Source organism: Dermacentor albipictus, chromosome 1, assembly GCF_038994185.2.
Source record: "Dermacentor albipictus isolate Rhodes 1998 colony chromosome 1, USDA_Dalb.pri_finalv2, whole genome shotgun sequence".
Taxonomy (NCBI): Eukaryota; Metazoa; Arthropoda; class Arachnida; order Ixodida; family Ixodidae; genus Dermacentor; species Dermacentor albipictus.
In genome coordinates this window covers 412,831,909-412,847,268 of record NC_091821.1, presented here as the reverse complement: position 1 = coordinate 412,847,268, position 15,360 = coordinate 412,831,909, and the positions used below count along the sequence as shown (strand labels likewise).

At 41.8% G+C, this 15,360-nt stretch overlaps 1 protein-coding gene across 2 annotated transcripts in view; it reads left to right on the top strand.

Moving 5' to 3' along the window:
* Window positions 1–14,609, top strand: part of LOC135913053 (general transcription factor 3C polypeptide 4-like) — a 60,167-nt gene extending 45,558 nt beyond the window's left edge. For both annotated transcript variants that reach the window (XM_065445702.1, XM_065445703.2), the window contains exons 9-14: window positions 410–499; window positions 3,805–3,910; window positions 5,835–5,880; window positions 6,175–6,413; window positions 9,679–9,724; window positions 13,732–14,609. In XM_065445702.1, the coding sequence (XP_065301774.1) occupies window positions 410–499; window positions 3,805–3,910; window positions 5,835–5,880; window positions 6,175–6,413; window positions 9,679–9,724; window positions 13,732–14,181 (977 nt within the window). In that variant the 3' untranslated portion in view covers window positions 14,182–14,609. The remainder of the gene's footprint in view (window positions 1–409; window positions 500–3,804; window positions 3,911–5,834; window positions 5,881–6,174; window positions 6,414–9,678; window positions 9,725–13,731) is intronic.
* Window positions 14,610–15,360: the final 751 nt, after the last annotated feature.

Genomic DNA, 15,360 nt, shown 5'->3' with positions numbered 1-15,360 from the left:
AAACTGGCTGTCATTGTCTAACACATATTAGACCCTTGCCCATTTTTTTTTAAGGCCTGTTTAAGGCCTGTGCTTTTCTGAGACCTGCTCCAGTCCACTTTAAGGTTCAAGAAAATGGGGAAAAAAAGGCTGCCTAAAGGTCACTTGTATCGACCAGAGCAGGTTTTGTTCAGCAATGAAAAAAAATTGATGAGCAGTATGAACCAAAAGATTCTTAGTGGTTCATTAGCTGTAACATATTGTGCATAACCAGCCATAGCACAGTACGAGATGACAGAGCGTCGAAATAAACATGACCGCTGTCAAGCCTGCACCTTATGTGTATTTTTGAAAAGTGTACGCTGGTCTTGCATCTAAATATGCGGCGTTCATTTCCTAATGATCTGTTTTTCTTTGCCTTTTATAACAGCCCTTGACAAGTGCCTCTCAAATGAGGACAACCTGCACCTGCTCGTATGCACAATGAATGCAGAGATTGTAAACGTTTACGTCGATAGCGGTAAGTATGAATATTGCTGCATGGTAGTAATAGGCCAGGTGTGCACCTTTTTTCAAACCACTTTCAAATTTCACTTTCAACTCTGCTGACCACATAGGAAGACTAAAGAGAAACATTAAATCAGCTGAGACTTATAGAGTATTCTTCCAAAACCTTATTTACATTAATTTCATAGTAAGGGGGTAATTACTAGAAGTGGAAAATGAAGGTCAAAGTTCGATTTCTTAAATTTTTCACCGCAAGTTAATTTGTCAGTTCGATGTCAAACAATTTCTGTGAATTTCATGTCCGCCATTCACAGTTCTTCATTATTTATGGGTGCAATCAAGCCCGATTATATACTGAACCTGGTTAAACCGCATTATCCTTTCTGTGGCACCGTTTCTGAGCATTGTGAAGAGCAAACAAACATGGCTAAACGTATGGCTGCAATGAATGAAAATTAGGTTTACCACTTCCCAATAAATTGAATCTGTGCGGTACCAAATGGCTCTAATGTTTTTCCTCACTTGGACAAGTGATTACCGTGCTTACCTTCAAGAAAAAAAAAACAAAGAAACACTTTTTCTTTCACCACAGCAGGCTCTGTGTGTAGATTACCCACACTGTGGCCATACATCGAGACACATCATGCCACTAACACTTCAAAGAAAAAAAAGGGAAGAGGTGGGGGGATGTGCCAGTACGTGGCTCACATAACCACCACAGAACTTGATCGCTGGGTCCAAGTCATCACCATATGTGGTACCTGTGAATTATGGATGTAAGTGGTGTTGCTGAAACGTGACAGTTGGCAAAAAAACTAATTGCAGTTGCTGCCGACAGGTACAGCATGGTGGCTTGTGGTGATGATTCAAACATAGTGGCCAGCATTGTATAGCTCTAGCTGTTTTGCGAACCATGGTCTTGAGCATTTAGTATAAGTTTGACGGCTAGAGCACGTTGGCCAGCTCAACATATGCAAAGTGTGTGTGCAACAGCCTGTGGTCACACAGGCTCTTGACTTCAGAATGTTCTCTTTACAGTCAATCACTGTGTCTCCGGTAAAATACCATACTTACTTGGATAGTGCTTGTGTGTGTTTTTGGTACAAAATGGATGTTAAGTTGGGGTGCTTGATAATTACGTGTGAAAAATTTTCCGGGGAGAATATTCTAGGTGCTATATAAAAAAAATCTAATTGCTGTGAGTCAGGGTTCTAATGCCAGCCACTGCAAGCTCAAAAAATATATTACTTCCAAACAGCACTTGCCTTGGTAATTAGAGCACATGTTTTACACTAGCAGGAATTGCAAAGGCCCCTTATTTGCAGTCACTAGCTAAAGATGTAGTGACGAAATGAAGAAATAAAGCTATTCTGGCCCAAACTATTCATTGTGTTGCTGTCAACACTGTCGACGCTGTTTGTTGCCTTATCGCTGGCCATGTCAACGCTGCCTGCGTCACCTTAGTCATGAGTCTTCAGCTTGAAACCAGCCGTGTAACTTCCACATTGCCCCATGGCAAAGCTCCATGAAGAAAAACAGTGCCGACATTAGCAACCCACATGCAACTCACAAATCTCATGAAATAGGCGGAAAGCTCGCCATTTGAGGTTCGGATTGGAATGCGTGTGCCAATAATGTGCATGATGATTAACAGATGGTGCTGTGATCACAGGCCAGAACTGCAGATGAGTTGCAAATATAATTTAACCAACTAAACCTAAATTATGAGGTTTATGCTGCATTTCAATCTTGTGGGATCACCCATAGGAGATTAGAGGTTTGTTTGTGTTACAGTTGAACCTTATTACAATAAAGCCACATCCAACAGAAAATATTATTATATCCGGCATTTGTTATAAGTCTGCACCTTGGTATTGCCAAAAAGAAATGAAAACTACAATCAGATCTATGTGAAAGAGACGTAAGCATAATGCTCTTTGATAGCTAGTAAAAGGTCTGTTGATTTTAATCACCAGTTGGCACCTTGCTGGGTTGCGATCTCCTAACGGTTAGAAAGCGAAACATTCGCTTGCCCTCATGCGATTGGCCAAAATGGCATTTTCGCTGACATAAACGCAACTCTGGCCAATCACACGAGGCTAGGAAAATTGATTGCTTTCCAAACTGTTACAGTATGATATCCCAGTGCTGAGGCGTGGCCGATAAACAACATTAAATTGCAAACACTCGCTTTCCATACTAATTAATATGCAATCATGTAATCAGCACGATTGCACAGGATTAGCACATTGGCTTACTTGCTGTGGGCCAACTAAGCCAAACTGCTCGCCAAAGTGCATGTGTGCTTCCAGAATGTCCAATTTGTCTAGTTTGCTCTCGTTGAGTAAATTACATTTCTGCTACCAGGGTATATCGTATTTTGAGCTTCAAGCAACAAAATATTCACCTCATGGTAGCCAATATTGTCTCTGATCTTGCATTCTCTGTTTCAATATACCAATAGGATACTCATTGAAATAAAGCGCGGACAACCAAACTTATGTAGAGGCTCGTCTGAGTTATACTAAAAGTGTCTACTGGCAACAACAATCGTTATCAAATTTTTCTTGCCTTGAGTTTTTGGAAGGGTTGAAGAAATGGCTTGACAAAGGTATAATGCGAGGTAGAGCAGTCATGGCTGCTTTTAAGTATAAAAGCTTGTTAATGTGACCCTTGTAGTTAAAACTGGAGTCAGTCTGGAGGAAAACTCGTGTGTTTATGCTGCGGCCACACTGCGATGGGAGTCGCAAGTCCCTTGCCACTGTGAAGTGCTGATCATTGTTACAAAAAAACAAAATAACTTTAATACAGAATACTAAAAACAATGTCTACAGGTGTGCTCACGAAATATAAGCATGTTGATAATGTAACGATCTGATGCTCATTTTATGGATCAATTTGATGATTCAAAATGTAAATAATTCAGGCATTTAGTTCTGGTCCCTGAAGCACAAGTGAACTAGTATTTACCGTACAGCTTGTCGGAACACTGTGCCTTTTGAGCTCCTTACATGCGACTGGGGGGTCGTCCTTGCACAAGATTGCACAGGTATTCCGACTGAAACTTTTTTATATGCAATCTAATATCCTGATATAAATATAATTTCTGTAAAAGTGATGACGAAAACCTGTGGAAATATTCGACTGCATATGGAACATTTAATTATGGAGAAGTATCTATTTGTTATGTATGACTAAAAGCTACGATGCACATGTGAATCCGAATTGTATTATATATTTAATATTATTATTTTTAATTGTATGTAGGCAGCTGCCCTTGTTTTCTCAGTGAATTCTTTGTCCTTGCTCTGCCCTTAGATCTCAACTTCAGCATTGAGAAACTACACATAGAGCTGCCCTGGATGCTTCAACCTGTAGGCCTGGCTGTCTCACCTAATGGCATCTACTTCGCAGTGTTTTATCAGTAAGAAAATTTTGGTTATTGAATTCGGTTCAGCTTTGTTCAACATCTGTCACATGTTTGGAGCCTGGACAAAAAGCCTGAAAGGGCTTGGCTGGGTCCATGCACTGGAACATGGCATACAGAACACTGGCATACAGTAGTATCAACTCCATACATGTGCTGGAGAAAATTAATATGCAGGAAATGCAAGACCTTCAGAAAACTACAAAACAATGCAAACAAGGAGCAATTATGTGCATAAAGAAAATACATAAAACGTACAAAAATATAGCGAGAAATTTACTGGATCAGAACCAAAAGAAATAGAGAAACACAAGCAGTAGTTAAACAAAAGATAAAACAATGAAAAGTTATACGTATATGCTTTGTAGCTCATTCAAGGAGGTCAATTCTACACTGGTGCCATTTTTGGCCAACTCATTTAGCAAGGTTTGTAATGTTTGCCTAAGCATTTGGTTATTATAGGCCGTGCAGTGTGTGTCAACTTTCCATATTTTGCTAGCATGTATGGTATGTAGGGGAATTTTTTTCAACCTCGCCAGTGATTTCAGAACACTTGAGAAGTGATTTCAAAAGCTCAATGCAAGGTAGCTAGCTGCACTGCTGTCAAACGGGTCGTCTGAAGAAAGCAATGCTCGGAGACATCGCAAGCTGGATCCATGGTGCATGGAATACCCTCCCGCAGACGATGGTTGTGCGAGCCCCCAGAAGTGTGGCATTTCCAATGCATTAAATGGAACTGAAGATGGCTTGCTGTGGTTGGTAGAGAGTGAAGAGGAGGTGTCGTTGGACTCCGATATCCACTAGCCGCGAAGATTCGGCTGTGTGCGTGTCTGTGTGGCTTCGTGTGTTCCATAATATTGTTTCAACGCTGTATGCATCAACTCAGGTTTCGTTACTTGATGTGCACAGTAGAATCGGCACCATGTTATTTCTTTGGATATTTGGGCGGTAATATAACTGCGCATTACAATCAGTGGCGCTTTAAGATCGCGCAAATACGGTAATATATACTTGGCCATGTGATAAATGTTAACAATATCATTAATGTAAAGAACAAAGAAAAAAGGACCCAGAATGCTTCCCTGTGGAACACCTAAATGAAGTGGCCTGACTGAAGAGGAGTGACCATCAGTGATGGCAAACTGTGACCGATGCTGTAGGTACAATGAAATAAATGACATAACTTTCCTGCAAATGCCATAGTGCTCCAATTTTTTAATAAGTATGTTGTGATTAATATAATTGAATGCTTTTGTGAAATCCACAACGTTCTTATTAGTGCAGTGCCCTGTGTCCATAATCTGCTTCTGCAATAGACACAAAAGTAAAATATGGAACAATGGAGAGAAGAAGATGTGTAATTATAGGCCGAAAGCTCTGGTAGTACCATAGTTGCTCTAATGCAACACAACCACGATTGTAACGCGAGGGTCGACTTTACAGTCACACGAAAAGAAGTAAAACCTAAAAAAAGGGGGGGGGAGGGAAACAAATAAGAGACATCATGCCATTTCACATTGCTGTGCAATGAAATACAAGCTTTTGAGATTGCAGAGCTTACCTAGATTCGATTCAGTGATAATGAAGTCTGGAAGAACATCCATAATCGCGTGGTGCGAGAAAGCGTCAACCAAGTGTATGCGTTAGTGTTCCCGTAAATGTATTGAACATATAAGTGTTCAACACTGCATACTACTGATTGTGGCAATACCAGTAAAAGGAAAAGACAATGATTGCTGCTTTTTGAGATGTGAGCTTGCTTGTCCACTTGCGCAGCTTTGACTGACCCGATAAGGTAGTCTTCTGTCAAGCTGCATTAAGAACTCTGTGTAGGCAAACAAGCCTCTTACAATACATTCTTTACATTGGCTGAAGCCAGCCTCTGTGCCATTTTGTTAACAAATTATTGCTCTCATTTCAGCATCACCACAATGGTCCATGAAAATACCGTCAAGGAGCCACTACAGGTACGTGTCCCTTAAGCAAGGCTGGATTGAAAAAAAAGCAGGAAACGTTTGGACTTGCCTAGTCATCTTGTACATATAACCAACTGCATGTTTAATGTACTGCACCTTTCTGGGATTAAGAAAATAGGAAGCAGAGCAAAAGTTTACAGTAATCACTTGAATTTGCTGATTGTTGCTGTACAGCACAGTCTACACATTAATGCCAACTTTAGCAGTGCAGGTGTTGGACTTGAAATGGACCAGCACTCTCCATTTTCCTTAAACTTTTTTTTGGGTCTTGTGCCCAAATTACAGCTGATGATCTACAACCGGAGAGATGCAGCCGATGTGTCCAAGTTGCTTCTTAGTGAGGCTGGAAAGCACAACACTACAACAGATATCCAGCTTGTGAATGTTGCAGACTGCCTTGACCGCATTCACTCGTACAGCTGTGGCAAAGCTGACCTTATGGAGGAACTGAAGCTATACATGGCAGATGTCTGTGCGCTTGCATCATTGGACAGTGTCTCCAGATTTGGACTTCAGTTGTTCTGGTAAGGTGCTTTTCTCATGCAGCATGAACATGGGATAGTGAATGATCTCCAGCTGTTTCCTGTGCTGGCCTCATTTTATCATGTGAATACAGGTCCCGGCTGAACTGGCCCAAGTTTTTCCCATTATTGTACACTTTTCCAGCTGTCCTCTTATTGCTGCACGCTTGCCCCCATGTTATTCAGTGATAAGTAAGAAATACAGGCGACGCTTTTTCCAATAAATTGTGATGGATCTGCCATTGACCCCTCCGCACTTCAAGAAATACTACCATATACACTCGTGTAAGGGCCGCACATTTTGTCGCAGTCGTGGCAGTGTGCGGCCTTTACGTGGACATGGGCCTCTCTTGACCAGCTTTTCCCACGGTGCGTTATCCCCGAGATTCAATTGTACCAAAACAGCGAACAGTGTTGTTTTCATAATACTATATTATTTGTTCACAGATGCACTCCATGCACCTGGTGCATGTCTACTCCTAACTGCTGTCACTATTGCACTGGTCAGGCTCGGTTCAGCAGCACACTTGTGGATGCAGTCATTATTAGTGGCATCTGTGGCATTAGATATGCCTGTGACTTTAACCCTTTCAATGCTGTCTTTTTTTTTTTTTTCGAAGATGATGGACCCCCTATGTCTAGATTCTTTTTCTCAGATATTATAAAATGAACACGAAGGTTGATTTTCGGTTACACAGAAAGGAAAAAATGGCACGGATAATGGCAAATGCACTTTTAGTATGGTTCTCACATTCCCATCTTCATTTGCTATCTCCCACCTAGCTTTATATTGATGCACACATTTCCACTATTATGCCGCCATGTCAAGGAATAAAAAAAAACACACCCTATAAACGTGTTACAGGTGACAGAAACACGCATGACTGGTGTTTTAGCATTATGGCGTGACTATTTGGATTGAGAATCATTGCAGCAGCAGGCAAAGTCCAGGAGCCACCCCTACCATCTGCGGGTGCGCGCTGCACGCGGCACAACTACGCCCACAAAGGGGCACGTTCCACAGTGCACTAACAAAAGCCCATACTGAGCAAACCCGGAGAGAGGAGAATATGTGCTTCTAAAAATATAGAATAGATGGCGGAACTACCTTGGAGCTCACCAGCTGCATGTTAGTGCGCACATTCGACTGGAGAGAGTAGAGAAAGCACGAGTACGTCAGCGGTATGGCAGGACAGAAACGTGGAAACGTACCCGTATGTCACAGCACGTCAGTGACATTGAAAGTTTGAACAGTGAGCTTGCTGCGGGCATGCGGTTACAGTCGCACCACTGCACCAATGGGTCATATTGAAAAGGGGATTAGGTGAAAGATTTCACTGACTTTGTGCACAACGTACCTATTTGCCCACATTTTCTCCTACCCTTCTATGTGTGGGTACGTGGCATTGTTAATAAATGTTCAGTGAAATCCCGATAATTTGAAATCTCGTAATTCGAATTGATAGATTATTCGAACTGCCTTGTTGGTCATGACAAAGTCCTATGTATTTGGATAAAGTAAAGCGCCCACAAATTCGAACTCCAAAGATGGCGGAACAATTATTTCAAACAAAATTCCTCGCTCCCATGGACCATTTTTCGGACAAACCTGAGCCAAAGGCGAAGGTTCAGTGTGTCACTAGCTGTGGTAATGTCGCTTGCTGTACAGAATGATAAAAAAAGACGCATGGGGAACCGAGACCAAGCCAGAGAAAGCAGAGCTGTGTGCGCCCTCCTTTTCCATCCAGCTTAAAAGGAGCAGGAAGGGACCCCCTAGCGCACTTGACCATGTTACCTTGCACATGCTCACCTGATGACAATGATGGCATAATGGCAATGTTTGCTTACATAATTAATTTATGCCATTAGCCAACCAGCTCAGCTTTTAGCAATAGTAATGAATCTTTTTGACTTTCCAGAGCATGGTGATGCAGCCAGAAATGGATGACAAGAAGACATTCATAAAGCATGAGTAGTGGAAACATGCCCACAATTGGCACTAATTTCTCCTGGGAGGAGTTTTGAAATTTGTCCTGAAATGTGCTCATTGAACTTGTGTACGAGTACTATGTTAATTCAGCATTGCTGTGCTTTGGTTTGTCTTCATTCATCCAAATCATCTGCTTTCCTCCATGTTAGTTCATTTGGTGGAGTAAATGTCCCAGCAAGGAGGTGATGCCAGGCTCTGTCCCTGAACTATACCAAATTTTAGTGTCGCTACAAAGCTGTCTTTGTGAGAACCTGTATGGGTTTTATTTGTAGCTCTGTGTTGCTTTCAGGTGAGTGACAACTTTTCCTTTAATGTAATCGTAATGCATAATATATTTCTGTGTCATAAGGTTGCTCTCGCATTATGTTTGTGTTACCAGTTCATCCATAAAGGCATGGTATATTTGTCTATTTAAAATGCACCATAGTTTTATATTTAAAATTTGTCATGTTCCTGACTTGGATCTTGCCGTAACCTGTAGCGTCTCAAGGAGCTGACATGGAGTCCTGGATGTAGCATTACCACCTATCTTTCAGTTTTACACTGTCTTCTGACATATCAAGAGCTCACTGTTTAAGAAAGGACTTATTTGCCATCTTATAAATGTAACTTAGCTTGAACTTCGCTCCCTTTCTTGTGAGGCCACTGTACTCCTGGTTCCCAAGAAATCCTGTCTCTGTCAAATGAAGAATCATTCTGAAGCCATTGCAGTAGTCAAGCATTATAGTGCTGTACACAATTACAAGACATTAGTTAGGAAAGAAGCAGGTCACTAACCATAGTCAAAACAAAATGACATTTTGAGATCCATATAGATCCTGAAATGTCATTTTGTTCTGACTATGGTCAGTGATTGTGAGCAAGAAATCCGTAATTTTGTTTTGGCTACAGCTAGTGACCTGGTTCTTTCCTAACAGTGATTTATCTTGGCCAGACAGTATTCCGATGACTCTTGGCTACAGCTACAAGACAATGTTGCCATGTGTTGAAATCTACTGTTACATGTGAATGATGGCAAGCATAAAGTGAGTGACAGTGCGAACTTTATGTGCTTGCAGCATTTCAGAGAGCTTTGTCTGTATTCTGTCTGAAAAGCAGTGGGGATGTGAACGCCTCAGCATTTGGAAATTAGCCATCCCTTTAACTCACCCAGACAAAGGCAATCAAGAGTTGTATGCTGGACAGTTAGTTTGGTGTGCTTTTTGAAAACAGTTTTACATCTGAAGCGAAATCCTTTTGTGCCAAGCACATTGAATGATGTAGACACTTCTTTTGCAGTTTTCTCAAGCGGATGGAAGGAACCATAACCAAATCTACTGAGATGGTAAGAACGCCTTGTTAGGGCTAACGTTCATGTCAGTTTCTTTTGGTTGAAATGGTAATACTAATTCTCAAAGAATAGTTCATGAACTCTTGCGCTCTTTGAGAGAGTTAAGAAAGTCCGGAGGGATCTGATTTTTAAATGTGCAGGTTGAGTATTGGTATGATGTATGCTGCAGCATAGCTTGTCCAAAGAGTACATGCACAGGTTGTGGTGGGTAGCTCTGCAGGTTGCGTATGCAAAACTGTGTTAGTGGAGATGTACCTCAGAGATTCATATTCATTAATAATAAACATATTTGGATGGAATTTATACACAATGTCGTGTTTATTTTCTAATTTTGAATGTAATTTTACTGACAATTACAATAAAACTTAGATACTTGCATTCTACACATCCTTGCAGATGTGCTTAGAAAATTTGGCTGAGATTGAGTCACATTAAGTACTTTTGAGCTCTAGCAGTGAAAACAGCCTAAGAATGAAAAAAAGAAAAGCGAAGTTGAGAGTTTCGAAACATGCTTATTTACTATTGCAGATGATGAATTTGCATCAAATTTGGCCAGAATGCAGAACTATACCTATGGGGACCTTTTGAGCTTCAGTTGTCTGCTTTCCAGAGATCCTTTTTATTCTTCTCTGGTCTTTCTGGTTTCTCAGAGAGATCAAATCTGTAGTTGGAAGAACACCCAACCATTGTAGAACGTCCTCAAAGCCTATGTGGTCTTTGTTTTACCATAGTACAGTAAGATCTTGTTAATGCATAACCATATACCATATGTACTCGCATAATGATCGCACTTCTTTTATAAAAAAAATTGATGCAAATTCAGGGGTGCGATCATTACATGGGTTAAATTTCCCACGAAAAGAAAACTTTTCTTTTCTTTTTGCTGCGGGATGACAAGCAGGCGGCTGCTGCTTACAGTGCAGGGCACCAAAACAGTAATGGTGGCCAGCGGAGCAAGGAAAACGCGGCAAACACGATTATTTTTCTTCTCGTGAGCACATTACGTGCATTGAAACAGTTTCTTCCGTATCAGTAATGAATAATATCGTTAATATCAGCAAGTCTCCGGCAATAACATAGCCATGTCCACTTTGAGGGGACAGAAACGGAGATGGGCGCGCTTAGCTGCCAGTGACAGAAACACATGGCGGGCATACTGCGGAAACTGCGGCACTTGTCTTCACTGCTATCCTAATGTGGCATGTTTCCACTAAGGGTGGGCAAATAGCTGCGTTATAAGCGTCGGCGTATGAATAGGGTACACTTCTAACTTATCAGTGTAAACGTGGCCACTATCGTTGCCGCTCGTGATTTGTTGCGTGCCCACGACTGCAGACGAGAAGAATTGAACGGCGCCCTTTATGCTTTATGTTGTTGACCAAAACCATTATGAAGCCTACAATTAGTAAAGCCGAGGCAAGTTTGGTTGTAGCTTTTTTTTTCATGGAAGTGCGGAAAGGGATGAAAGGAATGAAATGGGGCATTTGCTTAAGAATGTTGGGTGCGTGCAGACCGCTTGGTATGTCTTCAAGAGTCGTTCGCGTACCATTTGACAGATGGTAAGCACGATCATCATTAGCTAGACTTGGCACACGACATATCGCTGCGACAAGTTCAGGGTGCGATCATTACACGGGAAAAAAAAAAATCGAATTTTGACGACAAAATTCAGGGGTGCGATCGTTACGCGACTGCGATCATTCTGCGGGTAAGTAAGGTAATAAGGAATTATGGTTTAAATATAGTCGCGATGAACCCCTGCCCTGTCGCCATTAAACCTAATGTATTGGTTGACCACTTTAGCTATAGTCGCTTAACACCTTAACGCCAGACAGTTAGTGTGTAGTATTTACTTCATTTTTTGGTGTGTAACAGCATGGAACCAGCTAAATGTCGTGTGCACAGATCATAGATAGCAAAATTGTGATGCACAGACCTTTTTTGGACTGCAGTGGCCACCTTTACTAATGTCAAAACATGGTAGCCATGATGTGTTTCCTACTCCCATAGCTTTAGCACTTTCAAATCATCATCATGGATGATGATATGGATGATGGTCCTTCCGTATCCGATGCAGATAGTGCATCAGCAGAGCACAAATGAAAAAAATGAAGCCCCTACAGCCATCATGCGTGAATCATTTTTCCGTCTTCTGATTAGAGAAACACCTTGATTTATTTACGCATGGACATAGAATAAAATGTAATTTTCCAATGAAAATATAAAAGAAAAATGCTTTTTGAAAGAAAAATTCGATTTTTTAACCCACATCTCCTTTTAATAATTTAGCTTTGTAAACTTTGCAGGGCTTGCATGTAGATAATGTGACAACATTGTAGCACTCGTTGTATCCACTTTTATCTGAATTCACTCATGCTATTACCCTATGTTAATTTGCAAAAAAGTAAATAAAATTTCCTTTTCCTTAGCCTCATTTCACTTTGAGGACAACATATCAGCACTCAATTTTACTGTTTTCGAGTTGTCTGATTTGACGCTGTTAGGCCTAACAGAAGACCCTACTACTGCCACAAAAGTACTCAGACTTGCATCTAACAGATAGTGCTACAGCATTTAGCATTGAACGGGTGGTGGTGATGCTGAGCACTTTACTGAAGGCCTCCCTGAGGACATAGTATGTGTAGTAGCCAAAGGTTTTTTTATGCAGATCCCCATGAACATCTGAAGGAGTGGTTAAGGTATCTGGCAAGGCACTTATGACAATCTGTCTGTGTAAAGCTGAATTCTTCACATTGTTGCAGAACTGTGGTTAATCAAGCAGGAGGGGAGCTTAATTGACCTGTGCCATCTGAAAAAGGCACGTTGTCATCACCTGATGCACTGTCCTTGCGAAAGTAGATCTCCCCCTCTTAACCCCTTCAGCGTCACTGATATACTGGTATGTTTCCGTGTGCGCGTTGAAATGAAACTAGGTAGCATATAGGAACCGAAAATATGAATGTGAGAACCATACCAAGGGTGCATTTGCCATTATCTGTGTCATTTTCTTCATTCTGCATAATGAAAAATAAACCATTGTGTTTGTTTCGTAATATCTGAAAAAAAAAAAAAATCCGACACTGCAGGTACGTCACTTCCGAAGAAAGCCAACACTGAATGTGTTAAGGGATGCCTCAGCTTCATGCTACCTGCAAATTGAATGTATTGATTTGCTCAAAACTATATTTGTTGTGGTTTGCTGTGCTCCTGCTGGTCGCAAGTTCGATTCCAGTGGCAGGAGCCACATTCCAATGAGGGCAGAATACAAATGCACTCACATAACATGCATTGGCTGCATGTTAAAGAACCAGAGGTGTTCAGAATTAATTCGGAGTTCCCTCTATGGCATGCCTCATAATCAAAACATGGTTTTGGCGCATCAAACCCGAGACATCAATTTCAGTTTTTTTGGCACGCTTTTGCTATGGGTTGTGCGGTGCTGTGAAGTCGCAGCATTTAGCTAGTTTTTATTAGTTATAATGGCAGTCATTTTCAGCTTTACATTATTAACCCACCAGCCTAACTTTTTTTGTACATTGGCTCATCTTGTACAAGTTGTATGTACCATTATTGTTGCTCTCACAGCTGCAAAAATTATCAGCCTTTTCCTGTTAGATTTACATGCTGCTCATTCATTTACTTGCACTTCTAGATGGCATCACATATCTTGAAAGCGATAATCTTTTCACTTAATATTTTATTTCATCGGTAATGATACTTTCAAATAAAGAAAATATCCCATATTGAAAAGCTTCTTTTTTCGATGTTCACCCTCGATTCCATTAGAAAGTTTTGGTGCTCGCACACTTTTGATATCAGCAAAGTGTGCACATGGTTTGTAGCAAAGTGGCTGTTGAGCATTCTGTTAGCTTCAATTACACTTGTTGCTATGGCTCCACGGCAAATCAGCAGGCCTGGCTATAGGCCATGTGGATTCTGTCATGTCTGCAGCCACTTACATAGTCGTTGCCTTGTGCACTCAAGTATTTCGGATTTTTCAGGACCAACACCTCACCAGGGCACGTATGGAGCTTTTGCGCCGACACATTGTGGCCACTGTCAGCACTTGCAATGCCGGCCAACTCACCGAACCTCAGAAAACATCACTACGGCTTTTCTGCAACTGGCTGACCACCTCAGGTGCCGAGCTAAGAGAGCGGATCTCTGAGCTTTTCACCTCCTCTGAGCCATTGGCCAGTGTTGTGGCCTCCGCTGTTGAAGGAGGACTCATTTTCGAAGAGTGTGCCATTTGCGGGGATGGCATCCCTTTCCAAGAGCTGAGCCACGGGACGTGCGGCCAGGGCCACCGATTTGGCAGGTGCATCAACTCGCTGTTGGTGTGCAATGGCACTCCTCCTAGGTGGTGCAGTACCTGTCAGCAGTTTCAACAGCGCAAAATCATCTGGCCAGACGGCACGATCTGCCTGTATTGTGGCAAGGGGCTTGTATAACTTAGCCAACCAGTGACGAGTGTTTGTGTACCTACTTCAAAGAGCTCCTCGGACATGCTTTGTCTGAACAGGTCCAATTCCACCCATCCTTTGTTCCCCTTGGCACTCCTCATGTGCTACCTCCATCAGCTGCCTGTGTAAAATTTCTGCAAGCCACAGTGCCGACCACAGCCCCATGCCTGCTCATAACCTGCTGCATTACTCAGATCTGCTGGAAGGAATACTGGAGAAGGGAAATGGTGGAATTAGCATGAGTGACAGCTCGGACGTCGACGCACAGATCAAAGGTCGTAGTGGCACAAGATGGTGATCCATGACATTTTAGTGCCCACTTGCTTTGCAACTGTCACTTGGGTGTACAGTTGTTGCTTGTGTAAATAACTCGGGACCTCTATTTTTATGCATATTAAAAAGAAGCAGTCTCAGAAGTGTGTGATCAGCTTTTTAAGCACCGCAAGATGGCCTTAATGCTGACATGGTGTAGCAGGTGAGTTCTTTCTAACTTCTTGAAGGATTTGCTCTCTAATGCGTTGAAGTTTTCAGACACTTAGCCAACTGGTGTTCACGTCACTGTTTTGTAATATTTTTTTAATACTACCTCCCCACCACCTATTCCTGTAATGAGTTGCTTGGCATTAAGCCATAGCTCATGTCTGAATTTCAATCAGGCCAAGTCACATTGAAACCTCCTTATATGAAAGGGGTACAAGAAACTAATGTGTGTAGCAACGATTTCCTAGAGATGGCTAGATACAATGAATACTTTTCAGTCTAGAACGAAGATTTACTGATAATTTTGTGCTGATTAGGCCAAAATTCTGTGGTGCATGATGTTGCAAGTAATTTTACTGTAGCAGCATTTCAAAACTGTCGTGAGCTGCTGGCCTAGCAGTGCGCCAATACGGAAAATATCTGAGGGGTCTTTCCGAGGCTTCTTGCCTGGACGTTCTTGGCAGTCGGTTGGCTTATCAGTGTCTGAGGGGTTCTTCACGTCTTGCCTGGACATTCTTGGAAGTCAGTCAGCTTATCAGTGTCTCATGAGAAGCGTGCACTTGCTAAAGCAACAAGTTGTACGAAATAAGAGGCTCCTATCATTCTGTGGGCATGCTCATGAAGTGCTGCCAGTTTTGTTCCAAAGGTTAGGCCTGGTCAAGGCATTTGGCTGCCCATGCAGGTAGC